Source organism: Solea senegalensis, linkage group LG2, assembly GCF_019176455.1.
Source record: "Solea senegalensis isolate Sse05_10M linkage group LG2, IFAPA_SoseM_1, whole genome shotgun sequence".
NCBI classification, from domain to species: domain Eukaryota; kingdom Metazoa; phylum Chordata; class Actinopteri; order Pleuronectiformes; family Soleidae; genus Solea; species Solea senegalensis.
In genome coordinates this window covers 259,599-279,483 of record NC_058022.1, presented here as the reverse complement: position 1 = coordinate 279,483, position 19,885 = coordinate 259,599, and the positions used below count along the sequence as shown (strand labels likewise).

The 19,885-nt window shown below is 46.5% G+C and overlaps 1 protein-coding gene across 1 annotated transcript in view; it reads left to right on the top strand.

The window, feature by feature from the left end:
- ttn.2 (titin, tandem duplicate 2) overlaps nucleotides 1-19,885 on the top strand; it is a 174,516-nt gene that overhangs the window by 76,945 nt on the left and 77,686 nt on the right. Inside the window, exons 102-141 of the mRNA XM_044053428.1 lie at nucleotides 388-657; nucleotides 908-1,047; nucleotides 1,134-1,260; nucleotides 1,677-1,943; nucleotides 2,031-2,297; nucleotides 2,491-2,754; nucleotides 3,536-3,675; nucleotides 3,801-3,927; nucleotides 4,047-4,313; nucleotides 4,525-4,791; nucleotides 5,491-5,757; nucleotides 6,694-6,833; nucleotides 6,933-7,059; nucleotides 7,991-8,133; nucleotides 10,077-10,200; nucleotides 10,289-10,555; nucleotides 11,039-11,136; nucleotides 11,225-11,393; nucleotides 11,480-11,749; nucleotides 12,141-12,407; nucleotides 12,523-12,801; nucleotides 12,934-13,342; nucleotides 13,425-13,549; nucleotides 13,655-13,921; nucleotides 14,044-14,313; nucleotides 14,444-14,743; nucleotides 14,856-15,158; nucleotides 15,251-15,438; nucleotides 16,111-16,225; nucleotides 16,314-16,601; nucleotides 16,698-16,849; nucleotides 16,954-17,101; nucleotides 17,189-17,488; nucleotides 17,574-17,861; nucleotides 17,944-18,240; nucleotides 18,496-18,682; nucleotides 18,770-18,885; nucleotides 18,978-19,277; nucleotides 19,364-19,663; nucleotides 19,745-19,850. Of these exons, the coding sequence (XP_043909363.1) occupies nucleotides 388-657; nucleotides 908-1,047; nucleotides 1,134-1,260; nucleotides 1,677-1,943; nucleotides 2,031-2,297; nucleotides 2,491-2,754; nucleotides 3,536-3,675; nucleotides 3,801-3,927; nucleotides 4,047-4,313; nucleotides 4,525-4,791; nucleotides 5,491-5,757; nucleotides 6,694-6,833; nucleotides 6,933-7,059; nucleotides 7,991-8,133; nucleotides 10,077-10,200; nucleotides 10,289-10,555; nucleotides 11,039-11,136; nucleotides 11,225-11,393; nucleotides 11,480-11,749; nucleotides 12,141-12,407; nucleotides 12,523-12,801; nucleotides 12,934-13,342; nucleotides 13,425-13,549; nucleotides 13,655-13,921; nucleotides 14,044-14,313; nucleotides 14,444-14,743; nucleotides 14,856-15,158; nucleotides 15,251-15,438; nucleotides 16,111-16,225; nucleotides 16,314-16,601; nucleotides 16,698-16,849; nucleotides 16,954-17,101; nucleotides 17,189-17,488; nucleotides 17,574-17,861; nucleotides 17,944-18,240; nucleotides 18,496-18,682; nucleotides 18,770-18,885; nucleotides 18,978-19,277; nucleotides 19,364-19,663; nucleotides 19,745-19,850 (8,746 nt within the window). The remainder of the gene's footprint in view (nucleotides 1-387; nucleotides 658-907; nucleotides 1,048-1,133; nucleotides 1,261-1,676; nucleotides 1,944-2,030; nucleotides 2,298-2,490; nucleotides 2,755-3,535; nucleotides 3,676-3,800; nucleotides 3,928-4,046; nucleotides 4,314-4,524; nucleotides 4,792-5,490; nucleotides 5,758-6,693; nucleotides 6,834-6,932; nucleotides 7,060-7,990; nucleotides 8,134-10,076; nucleotides 10,201-10,288; nucleotides 10,556-11,038; nucleotides 11,137-11,224; nucleotides 11,394-11,479; nucleotides 11,750-12,140; nucleotides 12,408-12,522; nucleotides 12,802-12,933; nucleotides 13,343-13,424; nucleotides 13,550-13,654; nucleotides 13,922-14,043; nucleotides 14,314-14,443; nucleotides 14,744-14,855; nucleotides 15,159-15,250; nucleotides 15,439-16,110; nucleotides 16,226-16,313; nucleotides 16,602-16,697; nucleotides 16,850-16,953; nucleotides 17,102-17,188; nucleotides 17,489-17,573; nucleotides 17,862-17,943; nucleotides 18,241-18,495; nucleotides 18,683-18,769; nucleotides 18,886-18,977; nucleotides 19,278-19,363; nucleotides 19,664-19,744; nucleotides 19,851-19,885) is intronic.

Sequence of the window (19,885 nt, the reverse complement as noted above, 5' to 3'; positions counted from 1 at the left end):
TCAGTTGTGGTACCTCAGTTTGGCCCATTTTATTTTGATACATTTTATATATTCTGATGTTTTCTGATTGCTTTACACAAAGATATTTTTCAGAATTGCAGTCATTCATGTTTTTGTGAATTGCTAAAACAATGACAGTGAGTAAACACAAGGCTGAGGCTAATCATGGAGCTAACTACAATTCTTTTAAAGCGTCATTAACGGTTTCAAGTCATCAATCAAGTTTCCAGGTACTCCTGAAGTTTCACACATACAGCAACTTTCCTTCATTTCTGATACAACATCAGGACTAAAGAGGAATTTCAACACTGATTGGCTTTCAGATCATCACATCACACGAAATATTTAAATTTATGTCTGAGTTTTACGCGATGTTTTGTTCAACAGAAATCATCAAAGATTGGATCGTGAAACCACTGAGAGACCAGCACGTTAAACCGAAGGCCTCTGCTACGTTTAAATGCGAACTGTTCAAGGACACGCCAAACTGGAAGTGGCTCAAGGGAGAGAATGAGATTGTGCCGTCCGACAAAATTGAGATGAAGAAGGAAGGAAAGGAGCTGACGCTCACCATCAAGAACTGTCAGCCTGAGGACATCGCAGAATACGCCCTGGAAGTGGAAGGACGCACCTACACCGCTAAGCTAACGCTCGGAGGTTTTCTGTCCGCATACTTTACCTTCATTTTAAACCGGAATTCAGACAACAGGAGGTTTGAAATCCTGACTGGTTTTAGAACATTAGAGGATAATATTATCTAATTTCACTGTGAACAAAGGTTTGAGACCAACATTCACCCAGAATCCTCGGGGATTGAATTGGCCTCCTGTAGTCTGAGTCTGGCTTAAACTGGATCTTTCTGTCATTTGTCTGACGTTTGCTGGTACTGACGGAACCTTCTTCTCAGAGCGTGAGGCTGAGATCCTGAGACCACTGGCCAGTGTTGAGGTAACTGAGAAGGAAGACGCCACATTTGAGACTGAGATTTCTGAGGACGATGTTCCAGGAGAGTGGAAGCTCAAGGGAGAGGTTCTGACCCGATCCCCGGTAAGACCGGACACATCAGCCACACAGGTCAGACAGAACAATTGTCTTTTTATTTACACATAATCTTACTGTCATGTGTTCATCAGATGTGTGATATCCAAATGGACGGCACAGTGCGTAGGCTAACACTGAAAAACTGCCAGCTGGATCAGGCCGGAGAAGTCTCGTACCAGGCTCTGAACGCCGTCACCAATGCAATGCTCAATGTCAAAGGTAAGATGTCTTCCATGGATCCAGGGTATGAAGTGGTGCGCCAGTGTTTTATAGAGCTTAGCTGTAAAAATAAAGGTGTTAAGGTCCATGGACTTTTCAATAAAGCTGTAGAGCACCTGAGAGTGGACCTTAGATCTTTATTGAACAGGTTTGAGGAAGCAGATTAATTTTTCACAGCCTTGTTTTAACATGTGATGATGCTCAGATGAAAGAAGACGTCACAGGATTTTAACGTGGAAAACCAATGATTTTTGGTCGGTATTTGTTGTGTCGTTCAGTGGAAAATAAAATCCTGAATGTTGTGTCAGATTTTGTGTATGTCTGTGAATGTGTGTGTGTGTGTGTGTGTGTGTGTGACTCTTGTTATTGTTGTTGTTGTTGTTGATGTCCTGTACCTGTGTCACCTTTTGACCCAGAAATTGAGATGGACTTTGTTGTCCCGCTGAAAGACGTCTCTGTTCCTGAAAAGAAACAGGCTAAGTTTGAATGCACCATCACTAAGGATGTCTCTAAGGTCATGTGGTACAGAGGAACTGACATCATCACCTCAGACCAAAAGTATGACATCATCGATGATGGAAAAAAGCATATGTTGGTTATAAATTGCTGTGAGTTTGATGACGAGGACGAGTATACAATTGAGGTTTTGGGAAAGACCTCGACTGCCCGACTCACGGTGGAGGGTAAGTCCTGGAATTCACGATTCATTGAGTTGTTTGCCTCCTCTTGCAAGCTAACTCATATGAATATGTTTATCAACATAATTATAGGTATCAGGCTCAAATTTATCTCGCCACTAAAGGACCAAACTGTAAAGGAAGGCAAAACGGCTCGGTTTGAGCTGGAACTCTCCCATGAAAACATCCCTGTCGTCTGGTACAAGAATGACGTTAAAATTCATCCAAGCAGAACAGTGGTCACGCATGTCGATGGGAAGAAACACGTGCTCGAAATCAGGGAAGTGACTCTGGATGATACGTGCCAGATTAAAGCTGAGGCCAAAGGAATTCCTTCCATGGCCAACCTGACAGTCATAGGTAACCAGAGAGAATCTGCCGGTCCTCCATCTGTCCTCCCACAACTTCTTGTCTTCTTCATGTTTGTGTCTGTACAAAAACCACCTTCACTTGTGTTTGTGAGATGTTTGTGTGTCATACCTGTGTTGTCCCTCGTCTTTGTTGCGACATGTGTTGTTCATGTGCGAGTCACACAAAAATGTCACCATTCCAGAGGGAGATGCGTACTTCACGGTCAAGCTGCAGGACTTTACTGCGGTGGAGAAGGACGAGGTGGTTCTAGATTGTGAACTCAGCAAAGACGTCAATGTCATGTGGTACCACAACGAGGCGGAGATCAAAGCCTCCAGGATGGTGGCCATCAAGGCCGAGGACAAACGCAGAACACTGGTCATCAAGAGAATTGGAGACAAAGACAAAGGACAGTATGTTTGTGACTGTGGGACAGACAAGACAACTGCAACTCTGCACATCGAAGGTAAACAGAGTTCTAACTTCTCTTTAACCTTCCCTGACCCTGTGCCACCTCGTAACCTCACTTCATCACTTCATTACTTCATCTCTTCAGTGTCACCTCAGTATCTGCACTCGTTGGCCCTTCTTTTTCTCTCTTACCATTGTTGCTCACCTGAATGTGGTCTCTCTCTTGCTCATCACATTACCTTTACGAATCATCACCATCAGAATCACACAACTCAACTCCTCCCACAGTTCTTTAATCATGTTTCATGTTTCTAATGGTTTGTCCCTGTGTTTGTTTGTCTTTATTAACTCCTTTATTGTTCTTCAGTGTGTTGAAAAACTCACAATTAGAAAGTTGACGCCCCCACCTGTTGTGATCTCAGAGTTCCCTTTAAATGGGGATCTGGACAAAACTGTTCGACAGAGTTCCCTGAGTAACAGCAGCCATCACTTTAGCAGCGGTAGCAGTTCTTGCTAGGCCATGACGGACTCTGCTCTGGTAACGTCCAAAAGCCTCGTCCAGCACCAAGCACCACACATGTCCCCAGTCAAGAGTTCATACTACCAGAACCACGTTGAACCACCTATAAGATCACACCACACATGAAACATACGGGTAACGACTGAACTGGTAATGTGTAACCATTACCAGGTCGTCCAACTTCCTCGCTTTCCTGGGAACCTTATGGTTCTGTTTGGTTGTAGGAAAGGTTTTTGCTGAGGCACAATAAAGGAGGGTTGTGTGTTGTGTGTTTGTATTTGTGTCCTGAAACTTCGTCCCCTCTCTTGAACGTCAGCTCGGCACATTAAGGTGGTCCGGCCTTTGTACGGTGTTGAAGTGTTTGATGGGGAGACCGCTCGGTTTGAGGTGGAGCTCAGCGAGGACGATGTCCACGGCCAGTGGAAACTGAACGGCGAAGTCCTCAGTCCGTCTGCTGTATGTCCCACTGAAACACGTCTCACACTCATTTTCACTTAGTGTCTCATACTTGCCACCCGTCAGACTTTGCTCTGACCACTTTTCTCCTGTTTGTCGCTGACATGCTTGTTGACCGTCTGCAGGACGTTGAGATTGTGGAGGACGGCGCCAAACACACGCTGGTCATTTACAACTGCAAAGTTCCTCTGACAGGCGAGCTGGTGTTTACCGCCGCTAACGCCAAGTGTTCTGCTAACCTGAAAGTGAAGGGTGAGCGTTCACATCCTCACACTTTCCTCTGCAGAATCCCTTTCCAGAAAAAAGTCCAGTGGCCACGTTTGTCTTTGACACCCAGTGCTGAGTCTAACTCTGTTTGTCTGAACCTACAGATCCTCCAGTCTCGTTCATTACTCCTCTGTCTGATGTGCATGTGTACGAAAAAGAGGAGGCTAAGTTTGTACTGGAAATTTCTCGAGAGCCAAAAAGCTTCCGTTGGCTGAAGGGAACTCAGGAGCTAGTGAACGATGATAAGTTTGAACTGTCGGTTGACGCAAAGAGACACAGTCTCGTTATCAAATCTGCCAAATACGAAGATGAAGCCAAGTATATGTTTGAGGCTGAAGATAAGAGGACGTCTGGAAAGTTGATCATCAAAGGTAAACAGCTTCGGTCACTGAAGCAGCTGAAGAGCAAACTGCACATTAGCATCTTTTAGCTAGTCTATGCAGTGACCATATATGACCACTTCACCTTCCTCCAGCCTCCAGGCGGCACAAGCCCAACTTTAGACCAAACACGCAATTTACTTCCTGTCACTTTTATTGTTTCATGATTGAACTTCACACGTGTATAATCTGTGTTTGTCAGGTATCCGTCTCGAATTTATCAAACCAATTAAAGACGTGACTGTGAAGGAGCGAGAAACGGCAGCGTTCAGTGTCGAACTCTCTCACGATAAAATCCCAGTGGTCTGGTACAAAAACGACGTCCGTCTGCACCCCAGCAAGGTGGTGCACATGACGGATGACGGTAAAGTCCACACACTGGCCTTCAAGGAGGTCACCCTCGACGACACGTCCATGATCAAGGTGGACGCCGCGGGCAAGACATCGGAGGCCATGCTCACAGTCCTTGGTTAGTGCCAGAGGCAAAATGGTAGAAGTGATAAAAACCTCTGTGCTTCCTCTTTTACATAAACAGCCACTTCCTGTTTCAATCACACATACCTGTGGTCCACGTGTGACTCCAGTGTCTATGTTTTACTGAGCCCTCGTGTTCCTCTGTTATTCACTTCACTTCCTGTCTTTGTTCCATCACCGCTGTTGTAATGACCTGCTCCTCGCACTCGTTTCTACAGAACTACACAAGTCCGATTTAGTTAGTTTTATAGCTAACTTCACTAACTAGCAAGACAATCTAGTCTATTTGATTAACACATAATCCACCAGGGGGCAGTGCTTTGTGTAAGACATAGAAAATACATTACAACTCTGAGAACCCGTGTTGTGTCGTGAATTTGGGCAATAGCTTTGTAGGGAAGTTGACAACTTGGAATTACAACTTAAGGGGGCGCTCTATCGAGAGAAAATGACTACCTCCAAGTAGAACTGCATCTACTCTACAGCGACAAGAAGTGGGAACAGGAAAAAGAAGGAAGTGAAGATATCTGGAAAGTGAGAGGAACGAGAGTTCACAATAAAACAGGAAATGACACTCATGAACAGGAAACTATGACGCTAACATTCTATTTCATGTTTTCATCTGTAGAAGGTTTTCATATCTGTAATAAGAGTCTGTGTTTTAACCGTTGCTGTTGCCGGTGTCGTCCCGCAGAGGGCGACTTATACTTCACAGCTAAGCTGCAGAACTACACTGCCGTCGAGAAGGACGAGGTGATTTTGTCCTGTGAGCTCAGCAAAGCCACTGGCGATGTCAAATGGTTCAAAGACGGCGCCGAGATCTTTCCCTCCAAGAATGTTCTGCTCCAATCGGACGGCAAGAAGCGCGTGCTGATCGTCAAGAAGGCGGTGAAGAGCAGCAAGGGAACGTACACCTGCGACTGTGGCACTGACAAGACCACAGCCACCCTGAACATCGAAGGTAATACCTGCCGTGATCCAGGAAGTTCCGAGTCAGGCCCCGCCCACCAGAGTTCATCGAAGCCCCGCCTCTGACTGGGCCCGCCGTTCTTCTCCACAGTCATTTATCACTGTGTATTGTAGTGTTTCATGTTTCTCCTGAGGATGATCCAGCCCAACACGCGGTCATGTGACACTTGTAACTGTATATGACCTCTGACCTCTGGAGCAGCTGTGGAGACAGACGGTCTTATACATATTACAACCACAGCTTTTTATTCATGTGTTCATCATACTCTTCCAAAACATCAGGCTGCAGAATACAGATTATGTTAATCTGGTGATAAATCATAAATCATAGATTATTTCCTTCACGTCCTTAAAGCTTTTTAAATAAAAACTAAACTAATCAAAGGCTAACTAGCTGACATTCAGGGTGAACAAGACAGGCTACGCTACACACTGTAATATAACATAACTGAATAGCATTTACTTAGGTTAACTGAAATTAACATTATGATTGCTAGTTAGCATATCAAACTGAGCAGTTGATATGCTAACTAGCCAATGTTAGCTGAACTCATTTACTGCAGCACTTTAGCGTCGGTCTATAGCTGAAGTCACTTAGCTACTATCTTCCATGAAAACTCGTTTTCCAACAGTTTAATTTACAGAAACATTATGACGCTAACATTGTCGATGATTAGCTAAAGCAGGAAACGGCCATTTGTTTAAATTTATTTTGTGAAATTTTGCCAAACTTTACGAAGTTTCGGGGCTGGATTATCGTCTGGATTAATGTCTTGAGTTCAACGTTTTTCTGCTTCTGCACAAACTGTAAGTCGCTCTGACTGAGAGCGACCGCTGTTGCACGTGTCCACCCACTGTTCTCTGTACTTGTCGACTACTCCCCCTCTCACCATGGCTCCGCCTCTAACGTCTTCTCACGCCTCCGCAGAGCGCGACATCAAGGTGCTGCGCCCACTCTACAGCGTGGAGGTCACTGAGACGGAGACGGCCACGTTTGAGACAGAGATTTCAGAGGAGGAGCTTCACGGCACCTGGAAACTGAAGGGAGAGACGCTCCTCCCATCTGCGGTAAGATTCCGCCCCTGATGACATCACAGAGATGTTCTTCTCTACTGTGTCCTCTTGTTTGGTTTTTAATTCGTCACCATGTGGACGTGTTGTCCTCAGGACGTGGAGATCAAGATGGAGGGAACCCGACACATGTTGATCCTCCACAACTGTATGATGGACATGGCCGGCAGCGTGGACTTCATGGCAGCTAACGCCAAGTCCTCAGCTCAGCTCAGGGTGAAAGGTGAGAGAATGAACAGTGACACCTGCTGGTGGTGGTGAGCATCATATCATATATTATATTTACAGCACAGACAAGAATGTGATCAGAAACAGATGGAGATAATCTGAGATAATCTGAGAATATCTGTAGGGAAACTGATAACAGCATGTTGTGTTTAACTGTTTTTTTATCTAATCAGAGATAAAAATGTCTCTGAAACCTCACAACAATCACTTCTGCTTGTGTTTTTAAATGTTTGACCGAATAATTCCTCTGTAAAGATTTGAAATTTCACGTGAGTTCCAGCTGAAACCGACTTGAACTGTAGATGTTACCGTGTTGATAAATTTGAGTGTCGGTGATAAAGACACAGGAAGCCGGATTGACTCAGGCATGTGAAGCAGCTCGTCATAAAGACTTGTTTGTGGCCCCTTAATCCACTCTGACATCCTGGATCATCAAAACTCTGACAGCACACGTCGCCGTGACGACACGTGTGCTCTCACTGTGACGTTTGGTAACTCCACATTCTCCTTTTCCTGGAAAAATGCAGGCACATGATTGACAGGAGCAGATTGACTTCCCCGTTGGGTTTGGCAGAAGTGGGCTCTTGGCCAATCAGACGCCTCGGTTATTTTAGAAGCCACATGCCTTATCTAGAGCAGGTTTGCAGTGATTGGCAGGGCCCGGGATTTGACCCCGTCCCTCACTGGTTTGTGGCGGCCATATACATCTGACGGCAGGTCGTATGCTAATGAGCCCTGCCCCCAGAGTTTGGTCCCCGGGTGGCGGGTGTGCAGTTGTCCTGAGGGCGTCCTGAGGGCCTGCCGTCAGCTCCACCACACCATGAGGACTAGCCACTGAGGATTAGCCGCTGCTCTGCGGGATTTTTTAGGATCTACTGACCTGTTTCAGTCGGGGGGAATAACCATGTCTTCTCCTGAATCCAAAGCCCGGGTGATCAGCATGGTGAAGCCCCTGAAGGATGTGGCGGTGACTGCGGGTGAGACCGCCACCTTTGAGTGCGAGCTGTCGTACGAAGGCATCGTTGTCGAGTGGTTCCTGGAGGGAACAAAGCTGGAGCCCAGCGACAGAGTAAGTCCCAACACTCACTTCCTGAAACTTGTTGACATGCTGAAGGTGGTGGTGCTGAGCCTGGCTCACAGTCTTCATATAAGGGCCTCCTCCTCCTCCTCCTGCTGCTGCTCCTCCTGCTCCTCCTGCTGCTGCTGCTTGAGGTTCAGGTTTACAGCCGAGCATTCGATCCTGGTTTTCAGGACTTTTCTGCCCCGCAAGCGTTTCAGCTGGGTTATTTTTAACGGTGGAGAAAGCAGGACAGGTGGCAACAGGAGCTGTTTGTCAGCTCCTCTTTTAAAAACCACGCCAGCACCAGGATCTTCTCACGCTCATGTTCTGGAGATGTTTGCTGGTTTCAGGCCGAAATAAGAGTTGGAACAATCTGAGCATGTGTTAACACAGTCCTGAAACCACATCCAGACCTTCTGTAACACTGGATTAACTTGATTATGGGATGTAACCTGAGACGTGAGGTTTTCACAGACATGTGTCCTCTCTCTCTCCCTCTCTCTCTCTCTCTGGGTTGAGCAACATTCACTATGTCACAGAAATGATGTCGGATCGATCAGAAGCTCAGACTGAAGTTAATCCAGTGTTACGAGTGTGTAAATAATAAAGTGATAAATCATCAATAATTGACGGAAATAAAGTGAAGAATAAAAAATGATGTGGTAAAATGATATTTAAACTAAAATGTTTCTTGTTCTTTAAAAATGGCTGTAAAGTTTCACCCTGTTCAGTTTAGTTTGAGTTGAACACACACACACGCTAAACCAGGGGAGTCAAACATACGGCCCGCCAGAGGGTCCAATCGGCCCACAGGATGAATTTGTTAAAATTTCACACTAATCTAAACGTAATGTCAAATGCTCCAGATACCCGTGATGAAATGTTTGTGCCTTTATAGATCCAGTGCGCTGTGTAAATAGTAAATTTAGGCATGATATTGTTGAAATTGCACTTATATCTCAAGAAATTTCATGTTTTGTAAAATTATCCTTCAGTAAATGTAAAACAAAGGAGAAAAAACAGAGGGGTTCTTGTTGTTCATAGGTTATTATGCTATTACCTCACTATTTTTACTGGTCCGGCCCCCTTGAGATCAAATTGTACTCTATGTGGCCCCTGAACAAAAATGAGTTTGACACCCCTGCACTAAACCGTAAAACTGCTAAGCCCCGCCCCCATCTTCACTATCACAAACAAAGACAAATGGATAAATATGGATACATTCTGCAAAACAAACTGATTATTTTAGTGATTATTAGTTTGTTTCAGACTTAAAACAGTGAAAGTAAAGTGAATTTTCCTCGAACCTCAAAATGACGACGTCCTCAAAGTAATTTACATTAAAGAACATATTTACATTTAAGAATCTGCAAAATCACAAAACATTATTTATCTATAAACTTAGTCATATTTAAATAATGAACTGCTGATTTAATCTCAGTGATGTTGAATTATCAGTGTTTTGATGTTGAGACGTGATAAAGAACCTCGTGTTCAGCTGTGGTGTTAAATCCAGACTCAGGTGTCTGAGGTCGCGCAGTTTAAATCGGGGGAAGGAAAGAAGCAGCTGTCAGTGTTTGTTGAAGCTGTCACAAACCAGCTGACTGAGGCTGCAGAAGCCTCACAGGCACGACTGAGGGCTCAGGAAAACTCTCTGTAACCCTGCTACAGAACCCCGCCCCCCGTCCAATGACAATATTTAAAAAGAAAAGAAAATTAAGTGTATTTACGTACTTCGCTAATGAACTAACTTCACACTGAACTTAGTTTCACACTAGACTCTTTAAACTGTTTTTAATCATCAGTAGAAAATCACAAATACACATTTCCAGCAGAAGTAAGTAGTTTTTAAATGAGCAAATACAGCCATAGCTACATATTCTGTGTTAGTCGTGCTACTAGCCAGTAGTAACCATGTCTGTGGAAGCTAAACCCTGTGTTGTGTCTGTCAGGTGGTTCTGAAGACAGAAGGTAATGTCCACAGCCTGACTCTGCGTGACGTCCAGCTGCCTGAAGCTGGAAAGGTCAAACTCACGGCCAAAGACTTCCAGACCGAGGCCAACCTCATCGTTGGAGGTGAGACATCCACATCTGCTGGAACTCCTCAGGTGAAGTTTACCTGAAGCTGCTCTGGTTCACCTAACGTTTTATTGTTTGTGTCCAGAGCCGCCGGTGGAGTTCACAAAGCCCCTGGAGGACCAGACAGTGGAGGAGGAAGCCACTGCCACACTGGAGTGTGAAGTCTCCAGAGAGAATGCAGAGGTGCAATGGTTCAGGGACGACCAGGAGATCAGAAAGAACAAGAAGTACGAGATAATCGTCGACAGCCGCAAGCGAGCACTGCTCATCCACGACTGCACGATGGACGACTCGAAAACGTACACCTGCGACTCCAAAGACTTCAAAACTTCCTGCTTCCTCAATGTTGAACGTGAGTACAGAGATTCTCTCGAGGGCAACTGTGTCCAAGGAACCTAAACACTGCAGAGGACTTTAGACGAATAAATGACTTCTTTTTACCTAATGAAGGCTTTGTAGAAGAATTCAGGTTTTTAAAGCTCTGACTGCTTTGAGCACAAGAAGAAAACTAAGTTTAGCCACTTAACAAAAGACTTGTGTAATAAAATCGAGGTCAGTTCAAGTCTACGATATCTACGTCACACGTTCACATCTTTATCTCATTGTGAGACAGGAAACTTTGGTTTGTAAACCACTCACTCTCCCACACCAAAGCCCATAGAGAAAATCACTGATAAAGACAGGAACATGTGACGTAGATATTGTAGACTTGAACTGACGTAGAGTTTGTGTCTGATCCGAAGACTTTTATATAAACGCGACTTACAAACTATGTTAAGTAGTTCGGAACCAGACTGCACATGAAACCTGTTCCTGTCTCTGTTTTCGTCGACAGCTCCTCATGTCGAGTTTGCGACGCCGCTACATGATGTCGAGGTCAGAGAGAAGGAAACGGCCAGGTTTGAGTGTGAAGTCTCCAGAGAGGACGTCAAGGTGAGTGTTGGTCCATACGAGGTGGCTAATGAAGGTCTGTACGTCTGTTATGTCCGTCTGACATGTCGTCTTCTGTGGCGTCCCTCAGGTCCGCTGGTTTAAAGACGGAAGTGAAATCCGAAAGGGGAAGAAGTATGAAATTATCGCTGAAGGATGCAAACACACACTCATTATCCACAAGTCTGCGTTTGATGATGAGGCAGAGTACGAATGTGACGCAAAGACCTCTAAATCCTCCGGCATGCTCACGGTCATTGGTAAGAAAAACAACAACTTTTCATTTAAACACACACCAGACTCTCGTGCCTTTGTTTCACCACTGTTGTTTTTCTGTTCACCACAGAGGAGGAGGCAAGGTTCATCAAGAACCTGTCCAACGTGGAGGGAACCGAGACCGACAGCGTGAAGCTGATCTGCGAGGTCTCTAAACCCGACGCTGATGTCATCTGGTACAAAGGGGACGAGGAGCTGCCGGAGGGCGGCCGCTACGATCACATTGTTGATGGGAAGAGGAGGATCCTCCTCATCCAGGACCTGAAGATGGCTGATGCTGGAGAGTACAACTGCAGACTCAGTCCCAGTGTCAAGACCTCTGGAGACCTCAAGATCAACGGTAAGAAAAGAAAATGCATGTTCATGTTAACGCGATAATTTGGGTCCTTTCAAATGTGACATTTGAACTTAGTGATGGAGGCAGCAGTGGATCAACAACTCCTGTGTGTGTGATGTAAAAATCACTGGTTTTCTCGGACTTGTGGGAGAGTGAGTGGTTTACAGACTTTAAGAGTGAGATAAAGACATGAACATGTACGTGAGATATCGTAGACTCTGTTTGTCCTTGTGTCGCTGCTGGCAGCCATGTTTTCACTCAGAGGGAGCCTCTGTGTATCAGCAGCAGGGGGCGCTCAACCACACTTTAAAAACCCTGAACTCTCTCTTTAAAAACCGACACCAGCATTCTTCTGGATTCTGTTAACAATCTGTTTGAACTTCTGTTTCCACAGAACTGGCGGCCGAGTTCCTCTCCAGGCCTCAGGGTCAGGAGGTGGTGGAGGGCGAGAAGGCGGAGTTTACCTGCACGGTGTCCAAGGACACGTATGAAGTCAAATGGCTGAAAGGCGACAATGAGCTGGAGGCAGGAGACAAATACCAGATGATCAGCGATGGCAAGAAGCGAACACTGGTCGTCAAGGACAGCGAGCTGAAAGACGAGGGCGGATACGTGGTGATGATCGGAGAGACCAGAGCCAGCGCTGACCTCACTGTGCTCGGTGAGACTTGAACTGTTTACACACTGTCGCCACCTACAGGCTCATTTGGGCGCCTGCAGTTGTTTCCATTCCGTGTTGGAATCTGAAACACACACTACATCTTTTTGTCCTGCAGAGAAACTGAAGATCATCACGCCACTGAAGGACATGGAGGCCCAAGAAGGTAAAGAGGTGGTCCTGAACTGTGAGGTGAACCAGGAGGGAGCCAAGGCCAAGTGGCTGAAGAACGAGGAGACGCTGTTCGAGAGCAGCAAGTACATGATGGTCCAGAGAGACAATGTCTTCTCCCTGAGGGTCCTCGGTGCCCAGAAGGGAGATGAAGCTAACTACAGCATCAACTTGACCAATCACAGAGGAGAACATGTCAAGAGCTCCGGCAGCCTTGCTGTCAAAGGTCAGAGTTCTTTCCAACAGTGAGATAAAGACAAGAACATAGTCTGAAGATATCGTAGATTTAAACTAATGTAGATGTTTTTCAAATTCACTTGATCTCATTTGGAAATCAAAAACATGTTGTTTTGTTCAGAGGAGAGTCTGAAGATCGTGGTTCCTCTGGAGGACATCGACACTCAGGAGAAGAAGGCTGTCAGTTTCTCCTGCAAGGTCAACCGGCTCAATGCCAAGCTGAAGTGGATGAAGGCCGGCGAGGAGATCGCCTTAAGCAAACGCGTTGTCTACAAAGTGGACAAGGACAAGCACATACTGACCATCAAGGACTGCACGCTGGCTGACGAAGGTGAGTACACGGCCGTGGCCGGAGACGACAAATCGACAGCGGAGCTGATCATCAGCGAAGCACCGACTGACTTCAGCGCGCACCTGAAAGACCAGACCATCACAGAGTTCGAGGATGCCGAGTTCTTGTGCAAATTGACCAAAGAGAAGGCGGAAGTGAAGTGGTACAGAAACGGACGTGAGATCCGGGAAGGACCCAGGTACGTCGTTTACTTTTTACCCGTTTATTCTTTACCCCGAGTTTGCTTTTTATTTACTGTTTATTTACTGTTTGTTTCTCAGATACACCTTTGAAAAAGACGGAAAGTTTTGCATCCTCCGTATCAAGGAGTGCCGACCGGACGATGAGTGTGAATACACCTGTGGCGTAGATGATAAGAGATCCCACGCCCGCCTCTTTGTTGAAGGTGAACTTTCACAACTTAACAATCAAAAAATAAACTCTGTTGTGTTCCTGCTCTGAGTGACTCCTCCTCTTACTCTCCCTCCTCCTCCTCTTCCTGTCCCTGCAGAGATCCCAGTGGAGATCATCAGACCGCCGCAGGACGTGTTTGAAGCACCAGGCTCAGATGTGGTGTTTGAGGTGGAGCTCAACAAGGACAGAGTGGAGGTGAAGTGGTTGAGGAACAACATGACGGTCGTCCAGGGCGACAAATACCAAATGATGAGTGAAGGTAAAGTCCACAGACTGCAGGTGTGCGAGATCAGACCACGAGACCAGGGAGAGTATCGAGTCATCGCCAAGGACAAAGATGCCAAGGCCAAGCTGGAGCTGGCAGGTTAGTGCACAGACCCAACGCCGCCGCAATTCACGTGGATTTGATTCTGTTTGCCCTATTTTTTGGTTTGAACAATAAATGGTTGTAGGAACAAGAACATTTTCATCTTTCTCTTTTTCCAGCTCTACCTCAGATCAAAACCACAGACCAGGACTACGTCACAGACGCCGGGAAGCCCATTGTCATGGCGGTCCCCTACAGCGCTTACCCACAGGCCGAGGCTGACTGGTTGTACGACAACATCAGTCTGCCCAAAGACAACGTCTACACGTCGGCCGACCGAACCGAGTACCGGCTGAAGTACCCGAAGAAGAGCGACGAGGGCCGCTACAAGATTGTGATCAAGAACAAACACGGGGAGGGAGAAGCCTTCATCAACCTGAGCGTCATTGGTGAGATCACATGACCACAAGTCATTGTCTGCTGTAGAATAACTGTTGGTCAACTACAGTCTGAATTACTTAAGATTAACAGATTCTTTTTTAATTGTCCGGATGATTTGGTTTTGTTTCTCGTCCTCAGATGTCCCAGGTCCTGTGAGGAACTTCCAGGTGGTCGACACTGCCGACGGCGAGGTCAGCCTGGCATGGGAGGAACCTGAGAATGACGGCGGCAGTAAGGTCATTGGCTACGTGGTGGAGAGGCGCGACGTGAAGCGAAAGACCTGGACACTGGCCTCAGAACGTGTGGTAGGAACCGAGTACACAGTAAACGGCCTACAGAAAGACTCCATGTACCTGTTCAGGATTTGCGCCCGCAATCGCGTAGGCAGTGGACCCATTGTTGAGACAGACAAACCTGTTCAGGCCAAGAACAAGTTTGGTAAGAACAAGATGAGATTTTCTCTTCTTTATCAATATTTCCATGAAAAGATTTGATCCTTGAGGATTTGAGAATTCAGAGGTTTTCAGGTAATGTTTTCCACTTTCTTCAGATGTTCCCGAAGCTCCTCTAAATGTGATTGTTGGAAACGTCAACAAGTTCGGGTGCACCCTCTCCTGGGAGCCTCCCGAGTCAGACGGAGGTTCTCCCATCACCTCCTACGTCATCGAGCTGCGTGACCGCACGTCGGTGAAGTGGTCGCCCGTCCAGGTGACCAAGGCCGACGAGCTCAGCGCCATCATCAACGACGTCATTGAAAACAAAGAGTACATCTTCAGAGTCAGAGCCGAGAACAAAGCCGGTGTCGGCAAACCCAGTGCTGCTACACACCCCGTCAAGATCATGGATCCCATCGGTAAGTTTGACTTGTAATTTTGTTACTTGGCTGAGCTCAGATTGTTGTGGTCTGTCCCACAAGCTGAGCCGTGTTTGTGCTGTGACCCACAGAGCGTCCCAGTCCCCCTCTGAACCTGTCGTGGCAGAACCAGAACAAGAGCTCGGTGCAGCTCGCCTGGGAGACGCCATTAAGAAATGGAGGCAGTATGATCACTGGATACATCATCGAACGCTGTGAGGACGGCAGCGACAACTGGCTGCGCTGCAATGCCCGCCTCTGCCCCGACCTCTTCTACAAGGTAACAACAACAGTTCACCGGACTTCAGTGTCTGTTTTGTGTTTGTGCAGCTTTATCTCACTGTGAGACAGACTTTCTAACTGGAAACTGACGTTTGTAAACCACTCACTCTCCCACACCAAACCCCATAGAGAAAATCAGGGATTTTAACGTCACACACACGAGTTGTTGATCCACTGCTTCCTCCATCACTAAGTTCAAATGTCTTGTTTTGTCACTTCAGTATTTTGAAATCCTTTGTTTAGATTGACCTCAGTGACACAAAGTGACCACACGAGGCAGCAGAGGACCAGCAGCTAAAATCACTGATTTTCTCTCTGGGGTTACAAACTTCAGTTTCCTGCCTAACAGTGAGATAAAGACGTGATCATGTGAGGTAGATATCAGAGACTTAAAGTCCATAAATATTTACAATGACTATGCTTAGTACCTCATAAACCCACACTTCAAAAATCCCGAAACAATCATTCCCTTTAGTTTTTCAGACCACTTGAGTATATTTTTAATCAGTAAATCCTGTTCAGGTGTTCTGGTTTGTATCTGATAATAAAACAGCTGCAGGTTTTTACTGTTGTTGCTTTAAACTGAAGCCCATCAATAAAAAAAACTTGATTATAATCCAGCAAAGATTATCAGATAATCTCTCTAAAGACTGTTTTTGTTTAACTTCAGGTGTCTGGTCTGAAATATGGAGCCAAGTACAACTACAGAGTGATCGCTGAAAACGCCGCTGGACTCTCAGACCCATCTAATATCATCGGCCCTCTGCTGGCCGACGACCCACACGGTTGGAAGATTATAATGCCGTAAAATACAGTTAAATGTGCAATTACCTTTAGAACATCCCATTATGCCTCTTTCTTCCACTTCTCCAGTTGGTCCAACCTTTGACCTGAGTGCTTTCAAAGACGGCCTGGAGGTGATTGTCCCTCAGCCTCTCACCATCAGAGTCCCCATCAGCGGGTACCCTACCCCTGTCGCCAAGTGGACCTTTGGTGAAAAGGAGCTGACCACTGCAGATGAACGTGTCTCCATGATGACCAAGTCCACATTCACAGAGCTGGTTGTTGCGCCGAGTGTCCGCCCGGACAAAGGCATCTATGTACTGCACCTGGAGAATGATGTCACGTCGGTGTCTGGGGAGATCGAGGTTAACGTCATAGGTATAAGATCCTTTATTTTATCTCAAACAAATCAACTCCAGAAATGTTGTGTTTGTAAAGATTTGATCTCATTGTTTCTCTGTTTGTGTTCTCCAGCTGCACCCAGTGCTCCAAAGGACTTCAAGGTCCTGGAAGTGACCCGACAGCACGTCCACCTGAGCTGGGAGGCTCCGGAGCATGACGGTGGAAGTCCTTTGACAGGCTACCAGGTGGAGAAACGGGACGCAGCCCGCAAGACCTGGGTCAAGGTATATTGTTTTCATTTTAATTTCATTTTCTTTCACTTTCTCACTTTGTTTTAAACCTGTTTTACATAAAGCACCTGAAAAGACAATGTATCTGTTATTCCCAGGTGGCCTCAGGGGTTCTGGATCAGGAGTTCACAGTCACCGACGTGGTTGAAGGGAAGGAGTATTACTTCAGAGTCACTGCCTGTAACAAGTGTGGACCAGGAGAGCCAGCATACATCGACGAACCCGTCAACATCTCCTCTCCTGCCAGTTAGTCACACCACGGTTTCAAATGTCTCAACAATTAAACCATACACGAAGGACGTTTCTAATCTCTGTGTCTCATTCCTGCACCAGCTGTCCCTGACCCTCCAGAGAACCTCAAGTGGAGAGACAAGTCAGCGAGTGGCATCTTTCTTAGCTGGGAGCCACCAAAGTATGACGGTGGAACCGGCCTCCGAGGCTACAACGTGGAGCGCTGCATGAGAGGAAGCGATAAGTGGGAGCCCTGTGGAGACATGGTACCCGACCTGAAGTGCGAGGTGACGGGTCTAATCGAGGGCCAGTGGTATTCCTACAGAGTCCGAGCCCTGAACCGACTTGGAGCCAGTCGGCCCTGCAAGGCCACTGATGAGATCCAGGCCGTTGATCCTAAAGGTAGCGAAAGCAGTTTTTCTTTAAGATTCTCAGTTAAATCAAATGCTAAACCTCTGACTGACCCTACTTCTTGATGTCCACACAGAACCTCCAGAGATTAATCTGGATGCCAAGCTGCTGGCCGGTCTGACTGCCAAGGGTGGCAGCAAGATTGAACTTCCTGCAGAGGTGAAGGGTAAGCCTGAACCTCGAGTCAAGTGGACCAAGGCTGACCTGGTGCTCAAACCTGATGACAGGGTGTCCATTGAGACCACGCCTGGACACTCCACCGTTACTATTGCTAAGACCAAGAGAGATGATAGCTCCATCTACATCATCGAGGCCACAAACAGCAGCGGCCGTGCTACCGCCACCGTCGAAGTTAACATCCTTGGTAAGATTAGTAAACGTGGGAAAAAAAAGACGTTTTCCATGGTTTGTCGCTAACGTAACTTTCAAATGTGATCCACGCACAGATAAGCCAGGTCCTCCCGCCGCCTTTGACATCTCTGACATCACCAACGAGACCTGCTTCCTCGCATGGAACCCTCCACGTGACGATGGTGGCTCCAGAGTGACCAACTACATTGTGGAGCGTCGTGCTACTGACAGCGAGATCTGGCACAGACTGTCCTCCACCATCAAACAGACCACCTATAAAGCTGTGGGCCTGATCAAGTTCAAGGAATACATCTTCAGAGTGTTCGCAGAGAACCAGTTTGGAGTTGGTCCACCAGCTGAACACCCATCCATCATCGCCAAATACCCCTTTGGTAGAGTTTTTACACAAGGAATATGTTTGATGTTTTGGAATAAAAATAAGTGTTGTTTTTTAAGAGGTTTTACACACTTTTCCTTCAACAGAAGACTAATAAGCAGCTCAGGGAAAAATTTGTCCATGGTCTTTTGTTTTAGTAGATAAACGGATCTTAATTTTTTTCCACATACAAATGCAAATGAAACCTAATCATAAAGTCCAGTTTCTCTGGGTCCAGGGCTGAAACTGATGTCTCCTGTATTGTTTGCAGACACTCCTGGAGCACCTTATAAGTTGGAAGCCTCAGACATCGCCAAAGATTCAGTGACTCTGAACTGGTATGAGCCTGATGAAGATGGTGGAAGCCCCATCACAGGATACTGGGTGGAGAGATATGAACCTGAGCACGACAGGTGGCTCAGATGCAACAAGCTGCCCATTAAAGACACCAACTACAGGTGAGTTTGAGTCTTCTGTCTGGTGTCTTAAATAAGTCCAGCAAAGCGCTTTGTTGGAGATCACTATGTTGATATTTTCCTATGCAGGGTCAAAGGTCTTCCTACCAGGAAAAAGTACAAGTTCAGGGTTCTGGCTGAGAATCTGGCTGGACCTGGAAAACCCAGCAAGGAGACAGACCCAATCCTTGTCAAAAGTCCAATTGGTACAGACATATCAACAGAGTCTCTTCAGTTCTATATTTGCATCTACAATCCTGTCAGAGGTTTTAAAAAAAGCTGACTGTTCCTCCTTCAGATCCTCCGTGGCCTCCTGGTAAACCCACAGTGAAGGATGTGGCTAAGACCTCTTGCTTCCTGATGTGGACCAGACCCGAGCACGATGGCGGAGCAAAGATCGATGGCTACGTCATTGAGATGCTCAAGAGTGGAACTACAGACTGGATCCGTGTCGCAGATGACATCATCAACCTGGAGTACTTCTTGAAAGGCCTGATGGAGAAGCAGGAGTACTCGTTCAGGGTGCGGGCCGTTAACGCGGCTGGAGAGAGTGAACCAAGCGAGCCCAGTGACCCAGTGCTCTGCAAAGAGAGACTCAGTAAGACTCTGAAACATGATGAAACATGTTTCACGGTAAATGTTCGGGGGCCAGACATGAACCAATCTTCATTTTACTCTCCTCAGGTCCACCGATGGCTCCTCGCTGGTTGAACGTTGTCAGCATCTGCAGGAACAGTGCCGATCTGAAGTGGACAGCCCCCGAGCGAGATGGCGGCTCACGCATCACCAACTACGTGGTAGAGAAGCGTGATGTCAGGCGGAAAGGCTGGCAGGCCGTGGACACCACAGTCAAGGAGCTGAAGTACACCGTGACTCCGCTAAACGAGGGATCGCTGTACGTGTTCCGTGTTGCTGCAGAGAACACCGTCGGTGTCGGACCCTTCTGCGAGCTGGAGGACTCAGTGCTGGCCAAAGACACTTTCAGTAAGTAAGAGTAAAGTTGGAGTTTCAGTGAATAAAGAGATTCTAGTTTTCACTAACAATATGTTATCTATTTTTTCACAGCCACTCCTGGGCCACCGTACGCCCTGGCTGTTAATGCTGTGACCAGTAGATATGTGGACCTTCAGTGGGAGGCACCTAAAAACGATGGTGGCAGACCCATTCTGAAGTAAGTCTTCTAAAATACAACAGTAACAAAAAATG